The sequence below is a fragment of the Notamacropus eugenii genome, chromosome X, assembly GCF_028372415.1.
Source record: "Notamacropus eugenii isolate mMacEug1 chromosome X, mMacEug1.pri_v2, whole genome shotgun sequence".
NCBI classification, from domain to species: Eukaryota; Metazoa; Chordata; class Mammalia; order Diprotodontia; family Macropodidae; genus Notamacropus; species Notamacropus eugenii.
Genome location: NC_092879.1, coordinates 1,512,541 through 1,529,012, shown reverse-complemented (window position 1 = coordinate 1,529,012; position 16,472 = coordinate 1,512,541). Strand labels below are relative to the sequence as shown.

The window sequence follows — 16,472 nt, the reverse complement described above, 5'->3', positions numbered from 1 at the left end:
ACAAAACCAAAAGAATGAACAAATGGAAGATAATGTGAAATATCTCATTGGAAAAACAACTGACCTGGAAAATAGATCCAGGAGAGATAATTTAAAAATTATGGTACTACCTGAAAGCCATGATCAAAAAAAGAGCCTGGACATCATCTTTCATGAAATTATCAAGGAAAACTGCCCTGAGATTCTAGAACCAGAGGGCGAAATATGTATTCAAGGAATTCACAGAACACCGCCTGAAAGAGATGCAAAAAGAGAAACTGCTAGGAACACTGTGGCCAAATTCCAGAGTTCCCTGGTCAAGGAGAAAATATTGCAAGCAGCTAGAAAGAAACAATTCAAGTATTGTGGAAATGCAATCAGCATAACACAAGATCTAGCAGCTTCTACACTGAGGGACTGAAGGGCGTGGAATATCATATTCCAGAAGTCAAAGGAACTAGGACTAAAACCAAGAATCACCTACCCAGCAAAACTGAGTATAATACTTCACGGGAAAAAGTGGTCTTTCAATGAAATAGAGGACTTTCAAGAATTCTTGATGAAAAGACCAGAGCTGATAAGAAAATTTGACTTTCAAACACAAGAATGAAGAGAAGCATGAAAAGGTAAACAGCAAAGAGAAGTCATAAGGGGCTTACTAAAGTTGAATTGTTTACATTCCTACATGGAAAGACAATATTTGTAACTCTTGAAACTTTTCAGTACCTGGGTAGTTGGTGGGATTACACACACACACACACACACACACACACACACACACACACACACACACAGGCACACACAGAGACAAGGAGCACAGAGTGAATTGAATAGGATGGGATCATATCTTTAAAAAAAATGAAATTAAGCGGTGAGAGAGAAATATATTGGGAGGCGAAAGGGAGAAATGGAATGGGGCAAATTATCTCTCATAAAAGAGGCAAGCAAAAGACTTTTTAGTTGAGGGATAAAGAGGGGAGGTGAGAGAAAAACATGAAGTTTACTCTCATCACATTCCAGTAAAGGAAGGAATAAAATGCACACTCATTTTGGTATGAAAACCTATCTTGCAATACAGGAAAGTGGGGGTGAAGGGGATAAGCAGGATGGGGGCGATGATGGAAGGGAGGGCAGTGGGAGGAGGGAGCAATTTGAAGTCAACACTCTTGGGGAGGGACAGGATCAAAAGAGAGAATAGAAGCAATGGGGGGCAGGATAGGATGGAGGGAAATATCGTTAGTCTTACACAACACGACTATTACGGAAGTCATTTGCAAAACTACACAGCCATGGCCTGTATTGAATTGCTTGCCTTCCCAAAGGGAATGGGTGGAGATGGAGGGAGGAAGAGAAGTTGGAAGTCAAAGTTTTCGGAACAACTCTCAAGTAGTGTTCTTGCTACTAGGGAACAAGAAATACAGATAAAGATGTATAGAAAGTTATCTGGCCCTACAGGACAAAGGAGAATATGGGTACAAGGGAAGGGAGAGATGATAGAAGAGAGGGCACATTGGTGATAGGGGCAATTAGAATGCTGATGTTTTGGGGTGGGGGAAGGGACAAGAGGGGAGAAAATTTTGAACCCAAAATTTTGTGAAAATGAATGTTAAAAGTTAAATAAATAAATTTTAAAAAGAAAAAAAAAACAATAACTATTTATATAAACACCTAAATATTTAACATGGACTCTATCTATGTGGGTAAATGTATCTTATATTCCAGAGGGCCAATACAGAGCTGAAAGCATTAGATACATGTAGATGGTAAAATATTTACATTTTTCCCATGTTAAAACGACAATAAGAAGAAAACGAAACTAATGAAGAAACAAGGCCCTTGAAAATCAGATCCTTGGAACTTTGTATTGCTGCTTAGACAAATATGAATAGCAAATATGGATTCCTGTGTTATACCAAGAGAGTAGTTAATTACAGTCCAAAGGCTTTTTACTCCACTAGAAGGAGTGGGTCTTATCCATGGTGACTCTATTTCATTTGAATCATAGCGAGTATTGGTGCCATGAACATAATCATTATCTCAATGAGGATGAGTCCAGGCAACTGAAAACATCCATTAAATATCATGGATTTCATGCAAATATATAAAGGATGGAGCCTTCTAGGAATGTTGAGTTGAGTAAGTCTTGAATTTAAAAGCAGATATTGGATGATACAGGTGGCCTGTCAAAATTTTTTAAACTTGGCTACAAGCATGAACTGCTAAAAAGAAAGAGAAATTTTTTTCAGGTAAAACTATATACCATTGTTAATAACAAATTACTGGGATAAATCCCAAAAGTACACTGGAAATTATTCTTTAGAGGAAAATATTTATCTCTAAACCATTTCACCAATTAAAAAAAGAGTTCCGTGAATTTGTCTACACACACACACACACACACACACACACACACACACATTCAGAGTTATTTAAATTTACATTTCCAAACTTTCTTCCTCCTTTGGCCCCTCCCCCACCCATTAAGAAGGTTAAAAAATGACACATTATACACATGGATTCATGAAAAATATTTCCATATTAAGTGTATGTATTGCCCAGGCAATATTCACAGAATTGAGGACAGCTATGAACGTGCTTGTGCAGTTCTGAATTGCAAAGTATTAAAGACTTTCAATATAAAAGGTGTAACAGTAAGCACCCCAACATTAACAAGGGGACGTGCTACTGCAGGTTTTTAGATCTGTACTCATAAAAGGAAAGCAACTTTCAAGGCGTTAACAATCACTTTAATCAAGCACAGGTATCAGAGAAAATCAAAGTCAAAATTTCAGAGAAAATACAGAGAAATCAAAATTCAACAGACATGCTTCCAAAATGTCCAACTCTTATATGAATACACAGTTACCAGAGAGGGAAGTATCAATTTCTGAGTCTCAGTTGAGGGGCTCCTTAGTGGATATCCAGAGTCTCTCTGGCCAAAGCAACACTTCCACTCAGTAAGCCCCAAGGTAAAACCTCACCTTCAGAGTATTTATGTACTTTTTAGAACCAGAGGTCATAACCCTCTCATACAGTGCCTCAATAGAAAAAAAAGTTGCTTGGGACCTTCCTACAAAACACTCCCCTAATCAAGCTCCCAAAATGGGTAGGCCAGTCACTGGGTGGGAAAGATCCTCCTTAATCACTTTATTCGATCAGAGGCACTTTTAGTAAAACAAAAACAGCAAAAAATGATGTTTTAGTTGCCATTACAGAAGGCAGAAGAAAAACTTTCATGCAGACACCAGAAAGCCAAATCCCTCATAGTAGTCAAGAAGTCAACACACATTAGCACTACTAGGGACAAAGGTATTCCCACGTCTTCCCTCCCCCTGCCAGGGCCTTCCCGTAAGCCAACACTCAAGAGCTTTGCTGTGTCTGCTGACCTGTGTCCTCTCTTCTCTGCCCCAACCACTATCACTAACTTTCTCCTGTTCCTGCTCAGCTTTCTCCTAAGAGTTCACCAAGTTCCTCCTACTACGTGTGACTTAGGCTTCCAGGTGATTTAAGCAGGTCACGTGGGCCATGTGAATGGGAGAGATCTTCCCGTTTAAATTGCCATTACACCATGTTAAGAAAAAAGAAAGAAACAATAAAAATAAAGAAAAATCTTCAATCTAAACTTAGTGTTGAGAGAAATGGTTGTTCTCTCTTGCATCAATAACCAGTTGCTGAAGGGGAAACTTTTCTACTTGATCAGTCTCCCAGTGTGGGAAATCTTAAGCAAAGACTTACCCTGGCTAAGATCTAATCAGACTATAAAAGAAATTCTAAGTTTAGCCTAGTAGGTGTGTTCTTGTCATTGTGTTTGCTCAGACAGGTCTGGGAAAATGTGGAATCTCCCTTTTGTAGGACAGGTGATATTGACATTGGTAAGTCTCTGATGAAGTCTTGACTGATACAAGTCATCAAGACAGTCATTGCAATAAAGCCCGACCTACTTTGTAAACTTTATTTGCCCATTAACTGTTGACTAATCAGTTAATTGTACCTCCAGGAACACCAGTTTTTCCAAGGACATCTAAACCCTGAGCCCACCACCATGAGGGGTCTTTGGCATTTGAGAGGGTCACTGAATTCTTTTATTAATAAGCATGCTAACACAACGTTGTCTTCATTATTTTAATTTCACTCTTCATTATTTCATGGAAATCTTTCCATGTTTTTTTCCCCAAAATCATCGAATTCCTCATTTCTTATAGCAGAGGAGTATTCCCTCACAATCATATAACACAATTTTCTCCAATTGATGGGAATTCCTGCAATACACAATGATTTTTTTGTGACCACAAAGAGAGTTGCTTTAAATATTTTAGAACATATAAATTCTTTTCCTTTTTTCCCTAATCATCTTTGGAAATAGACCCAATAGTTGCATTACTGAATCAAAGGTTATACAGTTTTATAGTTCTTTGGGCATAATTCCAGGTTGCTTTCCAACATGGTTGAACCTTTTCACAATTCCCCCATTAATGAATAATTACTGTCTCAATTTATCCACATCCTCTCCAACATTTGTCACTTACCGTTTCTATTATTTTAGCCAATCTGGAAAAATGCGCATTTATTAATTATGTTTATTTATTTGTGCTATGTTCTTATTTTATTTTTAGTGTTAGCATAAGTTTCTAAGCTATTTGGTACTTTCTTTTCAGTAGTAAAATTCTATTACTGCAGTGCATAGAATAATCTACTTCTCTCAGTACACTTTCTCCAAGAACATCTAGAAAAGTTGCAGTAAAGAGATTTGAGAGAATTATTTTTAGTCAACAGAGAGATTTTAGGATTAATTCTAAACGTATTTCCCAGATTACTTGTACAAAACAGACATATCATCAATACACCAGTTTTATGTAATAAATAGTTATGTTTGTCATTTATTTTCAAAGGGACCATGATATGAGAGAAATGATAACATGACTTGCTGCTGACTTTGATTTGAGTGAGGGAGGGCTGTGCAAGGTCAGAAACCTCACTTTCTCCTCCACAGTCATCTGTGTCCAGTGTCCAGATATTCATCAGGTTCACTGCAGATGGTCCAGGATGCAATGGGAGACTCTCGTTCTTTTAGGCTGAGGTATTGCATCCTCTATGCCCATGGTTACATAGTGTGAATGAGGTAAGATTTCAACTCAGGTGTTTCTGATTCTAATTTATATTTTCTATTCCCTGTGTCACATAGCAGCCTAGTATCAAATTGATCTTGAACCCATTTATAGAAAAAAGTATTACTGGATTTTATCAGTCTAGGGAGATGATCCCTCTATCACTAGAGGTTTTAGAAATGGTGAAATAGGCACTAATGAGAAAGTTGAAGAAAGGATTTTTTTTTCCAGTAGAGGTCAAAGTATTTGATTTTTGCATGGCTTAACAAATTTGAGATTTTGTGATAATGTGAAAAATACAGTTGCCTTTTAAATTTAAAGCCATACATATGCTTGAAATATGTTTTGTATTTCAGTTTTCTAAGATGCTTAAATCTCAGATCTTTCTGTGAGACTCATGAGTGGGCTTGATCAGTGAGATGGCCATTAACATACGGTTTATATCTTTTTGGGGCTATTCTACTGGAGACTCTTCAATTCTGAAGAAACAGAAAAAAAATCAGAATAATGTCACTGAATTTATTCTTTTTTATTAAATTATTTTATTTGTTTTCAGTGTTCTACAGTCACTTCCATATATCTTAGATTTTTTCCCCTTCTTCCCCACTTTCTCGTGAGATGGTGTGCAATCTTATATAGGTTCTACAATTAAATTCCTATTAAATACATTTTTGTCTTAGTCATGTTGTGTAGAAGAACTAAAATGAATGGGGGAAACCATAAAACAAATCGTAATACAAAAGAAAATGGTCTGCTTCATTCTGCAATCTAATTCCGTAGTACTTTCTATGGATGTGGAAAGCGTTTTGCCTAAAGAGTGCATTTGGAATTTTTAAGTCTTTGCATTGCAATGAAGTACTAAGTTCACCAGAAAAATTCCTCGCACACTGTAGTTGTTGCTGTGTACAAAGTTCTCCTTGTTCTGCTCCTTTCTCTCAGCATCGGTTTTTATAAATCTTTCTAGGCCTCTCTGAAGTCTTCCTGTTAATCATTTTTTATAGCACAATAGTTGAATTTATTCTCTTGCTCTTTTCCCAGAATAATGAGTTTCAGATTCTTTGTTTTTTACTATTCCTACTTTGTGATATGACACTTCTAAAGGGCAACACATGACATAAATCCTGGGCAGTGAGCTCATTCTCCACTACATGTATTACTTGTTGACACACTTGTCTCTTGTAGATGTTTGTATACTTCCACAGTGACCCCCAAACTCATCTGTGACTTGTTGACTGAACATAAGAGCATTTACTACACCAAATGCCTAGCCCAGTTCTCTACAATGTACTTCTTTTGGTCCACAGATATCTTCATTTTCACAGGCATGGCCTATGATTGGTATGTGGGCACCTGCAAATCTCTGCATTATCAGGAGATCTTAAGGAAACAGAGGTGTAACGTGATGGTTTTAACTGTCTTTAATGAGGAAATCATTCATTCATTTCCACATTTACTCATCCTTTGAACATATTTGTGGTTCCAGTGGAAATTAGTCACTACTTCTGTGATATGCATCTTACACAAGAACTTGCCTGAAGATTGATGCTCAAAGGATGGATCACTTAATCATTGTAACTTCAGAGATAGAGGGCTTCGTAGTTTTCATGGTGATTATGCCTTCCTATGCTGTGATATTTTATCCTCTTCATGGACACACTGGTGAGAGTCACTTTCCACATGTGGTTCCCATATCACTGCTATGATTTTGCTCTTTGACCCTGTGTTCTTCATTTACATTAGACCATTCACCATCTTCAAGAAGGATAAAATGGTGGCTCTTTTCTGTACTATTACTGCTCTCATGCTCAACTCTTTCATTTATACTTTGGAAGAAATGTAGACAAGAAAAATGTAGAGAAGAAGGTTTGGGAAAGAAATATGTTTCTAGTAACTAAGTACATTTTCTAAAACTTAATTGTATAATTGACACAAAAGCTTGCTAAGTGGGAAGCATACTAACTTGATCAGTCAGTGACATAAGACCACAAAAACAAAATAAAGCATGTAAGGCATTCAGGATATTATTTAGCATAATTCACTCTTTTTCTAAATAAGAAAAGTAAGGGCAAGAGAATTGCGGTGTCTGATCAGAGATCTCCGAAATCCTAAAGTGCAGGTTGACCTATAAATAATAAAGGATGTGTTAGTATCAATTCAGGAAAAGATTTAATCAGAGACATGTAGCTAGAGAAAGCAATGTAAAAAGCAGTAATCCTGGTACATATTAATCCAGGTATATATTAATACAGCAGGCTTTTATTTCCAAAATATAAATTTTATTATATAAAAATGTTGGCTTTTTACAAATTTAAAAAAATGATGATAAGAGAAAACAAATGTCTTGACAGAGATCACAAGGGCCATCATTATGGCCAACATATAAACAAATTATACAAAAAAGAATAATATTGAATAACGCATCAGGAAGAGTTTTTCTTTTTCTTCAAAAACACAAAATAATATTAGGTATATGGCACAATTTATAGAGTGATTTATGATTAGCTAAATGTATTATTATGTTCATAACAATTCTGGGTACTAGGATCTATGATTACTCTATTTGCTAAATTAGACCTTAGAAGCACACAGAAGTTAAATTAATTGTCCAGTGTCATACTACTAGTAAGTGCGTTAAGCAAGATTCAAATTTGGATCTTCCTCACTGTAGGAACAACATTCTGTACACTGCAACACTTTGCTTCCTGACACATAACTAGATCAAAAAATGTTCAAGATATTCCTTCATGTCCACAGAACTATGGAGATGGGTCTACAGAATGATCCTTTCTTTTCACCCCAATTGTCCACTTATTAAACACTTTGCTGTTTTGAAAGATTTCTGTAAGTGTCTTCATAGGTAGTTAAAAGTGTTGGTCTCCCCGAAGTTATGAATACAACATTTGGGGACAGTGGTATTCTAGAAACACAAGAAGTGATTATTTAATTTTCATTGTGAGTACATGAGTGGTAAGGAATGCTTCTATTAAGGGGACTTGGTCTGTGAAGTTCAGAGTCAGTCAAAAAGCCACACTTGAGGACCGAGAGGGCCACACATGGCCTCAAAGATGCAGTTTCCCACCCCTGATTTACACCTTGAAATAGACAATTAGTCCTTGATTTATTTTCCTAGTCATTTTCTAGGCTTAAAAAGTAATGGAAAGTATACTAACGATATAGATTAAACCTAAAAGTCTATCATGTGGTATATACATTTTTTCACAACCAGTTCTAAAATATTTTCCATCATGCTACTTCTCTACTTCCTTACCCGAATAAATTTTCTTAATATAAAATACTCCTTCGTTCTTCCTTTTGTTATTATTTTTATTAACAGTAGTAGTATTAGTTTTCTTTTATTATAGGCCATAAGATTATAAGATTTTTAGAAGAAAGGGAATTTTTTGGTCTTTTTTTATGTCCTTAGAACTTAGCACAACATCTGTCACATAGCAGGTGCTTAGTAAATGTTGATTGATATTATTTGAAAAGGAATGTCACTCTACTAGGGTCATACACAGCCATTTTTCACAACCTATCAAATTCCAGTATTCACCTTTAAAATCGAGGGTTTGGAGGGTGATATTTCTCCAATTCTTTCTAGTTTTAACACTCTTCAGTATTGGAACATTATTCTTAGCAACTCAGTATTAAAGTACATGTTTTTTGTTCTTTATATTGACCCCATAAATTTCCTTCTTTATTAATTTTGTATTTTAATCTCCACTGCCATGTGTATTGGCTGACACATAATATGATTTTTAAACAGCTTTATTCTCAATGAGTGAATTAAACAATAATAGAACCCTTTCATACCAAAGCTCATCATCGTATGACTTTTGCCATACTTCAAGGAAAGTTATTTTTCCCAAAACTTCACTCTTTATATTACAAGTATGAGAAAATATGATGAGTGATTGTGTACAAGTCAATGTGGGAAAGCAGAAAAAGAACTGGATTTACTCATATAAAACCAGAACTTTATGTACTGTGTCTTAAATAAAAAATGGTGTGTGTGTGGGTGGGTGTGTGGGTGTGTGGGTGTGACCTTGGGAAAGGCCTTTTGTTTTTCTGTGCCTGTGTTTTTTTTATATGTAAAGTGAAGGAATTAGGCGAGTTATTTTTTTCCCCAAGTACCCCTTCAAAACTATTCATCGAATTTTCAAAGCCTAAAATAATAGTATCAAAAGTCATGTCACAGAGTTGAGAAAACAAATCTTCAAATCCCCAAAGTCTTTAAATGGTGTACTTCTCTCATTTCAGACATAAATACTCCACAGACACTCACTCCCTACAAATATGATTCTTACTATGGAGCAAGGTGGAACATGGACAAGATCCGGTTTGCTACTCTCAGCTGATTAATCTTTAGATCATGGTGATTAGATGAAGGTAACTTTGAATAAGCTTCCACCTGGCATAATTTAATCATCTCCAAGGAAAGCACTCTTATTTCCAGCAGAATTCCTTCTGAGCTACAGGTACAATTGGATAGTTGTAAACCAACCTCCATCCCTTTTAGCTCTGTGTTCTGATCCAGAGTTGAAGGACTGTAGTAAAAATATAATTTGGAGGTGTGGAAGGACACCAGAAATCACACCTGAAATATGTATGGTATAATTTTGTGACATGTAAATTTTCTATTAGAGATTTTTTAATACCATTTTCTTCTCCCTCTACCTTGACTAAGATTGTAAGACTTCAAACACATCCTATAGTTCAAGCCCTCTCCCCAGCATTTCATAAGTGAGGAAACTGAGGCTCAGAGATCACAAATGACTCGTTTAAGATTATTTTCACAGGTAAGTCATGTCACATTCTCTTTCCCTTACCCTCTTTCCCCCCCTTACCTCCTCTGTATTTTTCCTTTTTCATTTTCTTATTCCCTTTCCTGTTTTTCTCCTCTATCTTCCTCTGAACCTCCCATTTTTGTGAATTGTCCCATGTATCAACAAAGTAAATGTCATTAATTTAACACATTAACAATTTTGGGGCAATTCCTAGACTGGTTTTAACTATTATATTCTTCTAATGCTCAGTGGTATCAAAATATTCCATCAATTTTTTTGGAAATCCCAGCAGTTACATCAGCTCCATTATATTGTAACAGTAGGATATTTTATTAATTTTTCTTTAAAAAAAAGACAAAAAAACTATCCTTTGAGTATTAGGCAGTTACCATCTTCAGTTACACAGGACGTAGACAAACAGTGTCGAGGACTAAAACACATAAGAAAGAGAGTGGCATGTGAAAGGGATGCTCACTCTCAAAATTCAAAGACTTCCCTATTCTAGTCCAAGGTATGTGACCATGATTATACGACCATAGAAAATTTACTGTTATTAACTGAAATGGTTTCCTCCCTTGTCAAATATCTTCTTTTTGTTGTTGTTGCTGTGCTATTCGTATAGTCATTATTATCACTTAGTACTTATAAATGTAGAGACCTCTTGTGATCCTTCCCATAAAGACAAACAAAAATTTTCATTTTTTCTCTTCTGTCCTTAGATTTTATACTCTCTGTGTGTTGCTGTGTGGTTAACATCAACATATATTGATGATAAATATAACACTGTTTACCTAAGTTCAAAAAATAAGACTCATTTTTATGGCATTACATGGATTTTGGCGGAAGTTGCCAGAGTACGCCAACCTTTACCCCTGTTTTTAGAACTCTCTCAGAACAGTACAATAAAGAGAGGAAATTTAGGAGTTAAAAGACCTGGATTCAAATCATGTATTTTATTTTTTATAATATTGATTCCTTGAACAGATCGTAGCCTCTCTAATTACATTTTTTTCTTTTTTGTTAAATTAGATGAGCAGACTAGAAAGTCTTTGAAATCCTTTCCAGCTTGAAATCTGTGACCTTAAACTGTAATTTGTCTATCAGGAAGCATTTAGTAAATTTGCACTCTATTCCAGCCACTGTCACAAGCTCAGTTGCTCTCAGCCTTTGTCGTCAAACACCTTACATGTTATCAGAGAAGAAAGAGTGTACATACATAGAAATAAACATAATATACTTTTGAGGGAGTTGGGAAGGGATAAAGTAATGCTCATTCCCAGGGATCAGGTATTTCTTTTATGTTGAGGGTGTACTTTAACAGAGTTTGTGAGTGAAAAGGTAACTAAGGTATTAATTTACAAAGGATCATGAATCAAGGGTATACTTTGATTTTTATACTTTAGAGATCTTTTATTCCATAAATGAAATTGTACCGTTTTCTTAGGTAAGACTAATTTGCTAATGTAAATACTAAAATCATAACTTGGCAGAGCAGTTCCTGAAAGACATGATGTGAAAATAGTTTTCATAAAACACCAGTGTTACTTTGATTACAAAATTACCATTTCTGATGCTTCAAAGCCCAATTAAAGGCAATTTCTATTTAAAGCTGCTTCCAGAAATTGTCTTAATCATTTAACTGTCTTCTTGGAAGCCAGGGCACTGAATATCACAGACACCCATAAATGAGGAAGTGTGAAGACAAGAATTTAAGCTGTTACTTTTTATAAAAATTAGATCTGTTGGTTTTCTCTAATAAACTCTATTTTGAAAGACATTTGAAAGACGTAGTAGGAGAAAAAAACATACTCGGAAATCATAAATATATGAAAAGGAAAATAAAGAGCAAAAAAATGGAATTCTAAGAATCAGAACTCAGGATTGTGTGTATATCCCAACTCTTGAGGAGAAAAGACAGAGAGATAGGAAACAGATTGGGAAGCATCGCATAGCTCACTTTGGTTGGACTACAGGTTGTAGCCAGGTACAGAAATATTTAAAATGAAAAATAGAACCAAATACATTTGATATTAAAATAAGAAGCCACTGAATTTGACTGTGGTGGGTGAGATAGTCAGACCTCTGTTTTAGGAAAGTCACTCAGGGAAAAATGTATAGGAGTAAGAAGAGAGAGAGTTTCAAGGTAGATACAACAATTAGGAAAATAAGCAAATAGAGTTATGGCTTATTAGGGCTTAAACTATGGTGTCAATAGACTGTATATCTAAAGAAGAGAGAGATGTAAAAGCCACAGTAGAGGGAGAAACGATAAAATTTGGTAAGTGATTTGACATGTGTGGTGAAAGAGGGTGAGGAATTGAGTATGAAAATGAGTATGTGAATCTAAGTGACTAGAGGAGTGGGGATAATAAGGAATGTGCTGGGGCAATCTTAGCCATCTTTCAAAGAGCCAGTTATTAATTCTTTCTTGTGAGCATGTAATATCTCAAAAACTGGCAATGGCTACAAATCAGGACTTGATATATTGTTTCATTGATGGCCTAGGTTTAAGAAAGTTCTAATAATACAGGATATCCTTGAAAGTATATGTGAATACTGCTTATTTTGCCCCAGATCCCAGCGTTTAACAACACATCCCTTTATTGCTCTATAATCACTACTTGAGTTCAGAAAGAGTGGAGCAATGAAGTCATTACTAGAATAGAAGATTAATTACCCAAAGACAGTAAAAACAGGATGATGACAATGATGTGATGATGATACAATGCTTTAAATTTTCCATGTGTTTTATATTCATCATCTCACATAATCCTCATAATAACCATGATTATGATTATTAATATAGGGAAAGCACTAGAGTTAAGAAAATTAGGAGGAAAAGGCTTCCTGTAAAAGAAATAATTTTAATGGTCACTTAAAGGAAGACAAAGAAGTCAGTAGGTAATTGTATCAGTAAGCACCCCAACATACACAAGGGGGCCTGCTACCACAGATTATTTAATGTGCTTTCTAAAAGGAAAGGTAACCTTTGAGGGGTTGACAATCACTTTAATCAAGCACAGGTATCAGAGAATATCAAAATCAAAATTTCAGAGAATATACAAGCCAGACACTTCTAGTTGGTAAACCCCAAAGTAAAACCTCATCCTCAGAGTATTTATACTCTTTTCAGAGCCAGAGGGCATGGCCCTCTGACCCAGTGCCTCAATAGGAAAAATAAGTTACTTGGGACCCTCCTACAAAACAACTCCTCTAATTAAGCTTCCCTAAATGGCCAGGCCCATCAATGGGTAGGGAGGATCTTCTTTAATCACATTCAAATGAAGGCATTGTACTTTTTGATTATACTAAAACAAAAACAGGAAAACATCCTAATTTGATTGCCATCACTGTAGTGGAAGAGGGAGAGATTTCTAGGTATGAGGGACAGCTAGGAGACCAAGACACTGGGTCAAAGAGCAAATGGGAGTAAGGTGTAGGAAGACTAGAAAGGTAGGAAAAGGCAAGGTTATAGAAGGCTTTGAAAGCCAAACAAAACTGTGTTGTTTTTGTTTATTTGTTTTTAAATTTGATCCAGGAGATAGATGATAGGGGACAGTGGAGTTTACTGACTAAGAGACATATAGTTGAACTCATGCTTCAAAAATGTCACGTTAATGGCTGAATGGATAATAGTTTGGAATGGAAAGAATCTTAAGCAGGAAGACCCACCAGTAGGCTATTGTAACAGCCTGGGCATGAGGTGATGAAGACCTACACTGCAGTGGTGATAGTGTTACAGGTGAGAAGGGGGGATATGCAAGAGGTATTGCAAAGATGAAATTGAAAGCTTATCAAGGAATCAGATGTGTGTTGGGTGTGTGTGTGGAATGAGAGATAGTAAGTAGCCTAAGATAACTTCTAGCTTGCCAGCATGAGGCATTGGGAAGTTGTGCTGCCTTTTACAGAAATATCACAAGTAGGAGGGTCATAGTGAGTGGATTGGAAGATAACAAGTTCTGGGTTTTTTTTGGTATATTTAGCAAAAGCATCTTCTGGACATCCAGTTTGAGGTATATAAAAGACAATTCAAGGTTGGAGATAAGAGGTTATCAGAAAGTGTGGAAGAGGGTATATAAATTTGAGAATCATCAGCACGGAAATGATAATCAAGTCCATAGGAGTCAATGAGATTACCAAATAAAGTAGTAGGAAGAAGAGAAGGGAGGCCAGGACAGAACCCTAATGGACATTTATGCCTCTTAAGTTGTTTAACCTATTTCAGACTCATTCTGATTTATGCATTAAATATATGTTTGTACAATGTAAAACAACTCATTAATTAAATAATAAGTGACATAAACAAAATGGCGGTAATGTAATACCTGTCTTTGTAATACCTACCTCAAGATTATTATGAGGCTCAAGTGAGTTAATGTGTAGAAAGTGCTTTGAAAGGACAAATATTTGTCTATTATAATTCTGAATAGGAAAGGGACATGGTCACTAGGTCTATATACTGGCTGCCTAGAAATATTCCTTATGATGCTTAAATATCTGTAAAAGATAACAACTTCACGAAAGAATATGATGTTGTTTCTACACAACAGTATCTAAGTAATCTATTTATATCTTGGAGACAGTATAACATAATGGACTTGGAGCCCAGAGACATAATATTTTAAATTTTGATTCAGAAACTGATCAATGGTATAAATAAAGCATATATGCTTAAGTGTTCTAAGCCTTGGTTTCAACCATTATTTACACAAAATTTCCAATAATCTCCAAGAGCTCATGTTAAGGGAGGGCATTATATAGAAATCTTAAAGCGCTGAAGAAAAGTAAACTATTATTTATTATACATATAAATATTTTATATGCCATTTATTTAACATCATTAATAAGTTTCTCATATTTGGCTGTTGATCTATTTTCCTAATATGATTATTTAATATTTTTGTTTCCCCCTACAAGACTGGTATCGGGATATTTTGAGCTGTAAGAAAGGTTTTGAGAGAGATTAAACATTTTATTTAGGTGTATTGATCTTGATACTAATTTTAAAACAATTTATAATTTTGCACTTCATCTGAATCAAGAAGTACTAGAGGTCTTCAAAATATTGTGAGATAGGTCTTATTTAGAAATACTGCAGAGAGAATTTGTGTTCTAATTGAGGATGGAGAAATGATCTGTGGGGTCCCTGCCAAATCTGATAATATGTGTTATTTGTGTACTAACATTGTAAATGTATAACAGTGCTACTTGTTACAAATCCAAATAGAGCCATACTTGGCCAATACATAAGTTATGTAATGAATTTTCTTTTTCCAACATACTTAAATCTTTTTGCCTTTCTCTAAGGCCTGGGAATGGATTATGTTGTACATTGTTCTAAATTTGTGCTTCTTATATTTATTTATTGCTTATATCCTTGCAGATTTTATTACTGGTCATTCTTCACAATGAACCATGAAAAACAGGAATAACATCACTGAATTTATTCTTTTAGGACTTTCTCAGAATCATGATGTTCAGAATCTGTGTTTTATCCTATTCTCATTCTGTTATGTGGTTCTTCTAATGGGAAATTTGATAATCATGATATCTATCCTGGTCAGTCAGCTCATTGACCAACCCACGTACTATTTTTTAACTCACTTATCCCTCATAGCTGTTTGTTACACCTCCACAGTGACACCAAAGCTCATCAGTGACTTGCTGATTGAAAGGAAAAGCATTTCTTACAACCACTGCTTGATCCAAGTTTTTACAATGCACTTGTTCAGGGCAATAGAAATCTTTGTTCTCACAGGGATGGCCTATGACCGGTATGTAGCCATCTGCAAACCTCTGCAGTACCAGGTGATCATGAGCAGGGAGAGGTGCAATATGATGGTCTTATCTGCCTTTGCTTGGGCAACTCTGCATTCATTTTCTCAGATTGTCCTTATGATATTATTACCCTTCTGTGGCCCCAATGAGATAAATCATTCTTTCTGTGATGTATATCCCCTATTGGAACTTGCCTGCATTGATACTCAAAGAGTGGGGTTTTTAGTCATTGTCAGTTCAGGGATGGTTGTCTTGATGGTTTTCATAGTGGTGATGGGTTCATACACTATGATATTATACACTTTCCATGGGCACTCTTTTGAGAGCCACAGAAAAGCGCTTTCTACATGTGGTTCCCATATCACTGTTGTGATTTTATTCTTTGGTCCTGTACTCTTCATTTATATTAGACCAGCGACCACCTTTTGGGAAGATAAAGTGTTTGCCCTTTTTTACACCATCACAGCTCCCATGCTCAATCCTTTCATCTATACTCTGAAAAATAAAGACATGAAAAATGCAGTGATGAATACATGGAGCAGAAAAAAGTTTTTAAGAAGAAAGCTTGTTTTCTGAGAAAAATGCTGCCTCTCACTAGATTTTCATGGTTCAAAGTAATTAAAAATTCAGTGCCTAGTTAAGTCTTGTCGGAAGCCAATAAGATTTGGAGTAGTAAGAGACTTGTGACCCATGTAGTTAATACAAACTACGTTTTTTTCCATGAAAAAATGGCGGGAAAAGACCAGAAAGAACAACCAGTACAATGACGAATAATAGGTCAACAAGATGTTTGTTCACAAACATGTAGGTAGAGGAAGAAGGA

At 35.6% G+C, this 16,472-nt stretch overlaps 1 protein-coding gene across 1 annotated transcript; it reads left to right on the top strand.

The window, feature by feature from the left end:
• Positions 1 to 15,286: 15,286 nt before the first annotated feature.
• On the top strand, positions 15,287 to 16,225 carry LOC140515909 (olfactory receptor 4P4-like). The gene has a single exon (XM_072626738.1). The coding sequence runs from the start codon at positions 15,287 to 15,289 to the stop codon at positions 16,223 to 16,225; it is 939 nt and encodes a 312-aa protein (XP_072482839.1).
• Positions 16,226 to 16,472: the final 247 nt, after the last annotated feature.

Bases quoted from the DNA above. Each gene is read 5' to 3' on its own strand.
- LOC140515909 (XM_072626738.1), top strand. From the start codon at position 15,287: ATGAAAAACAGGAATAACATCACTGAATTTATTCTTTTAGGACTTTCT.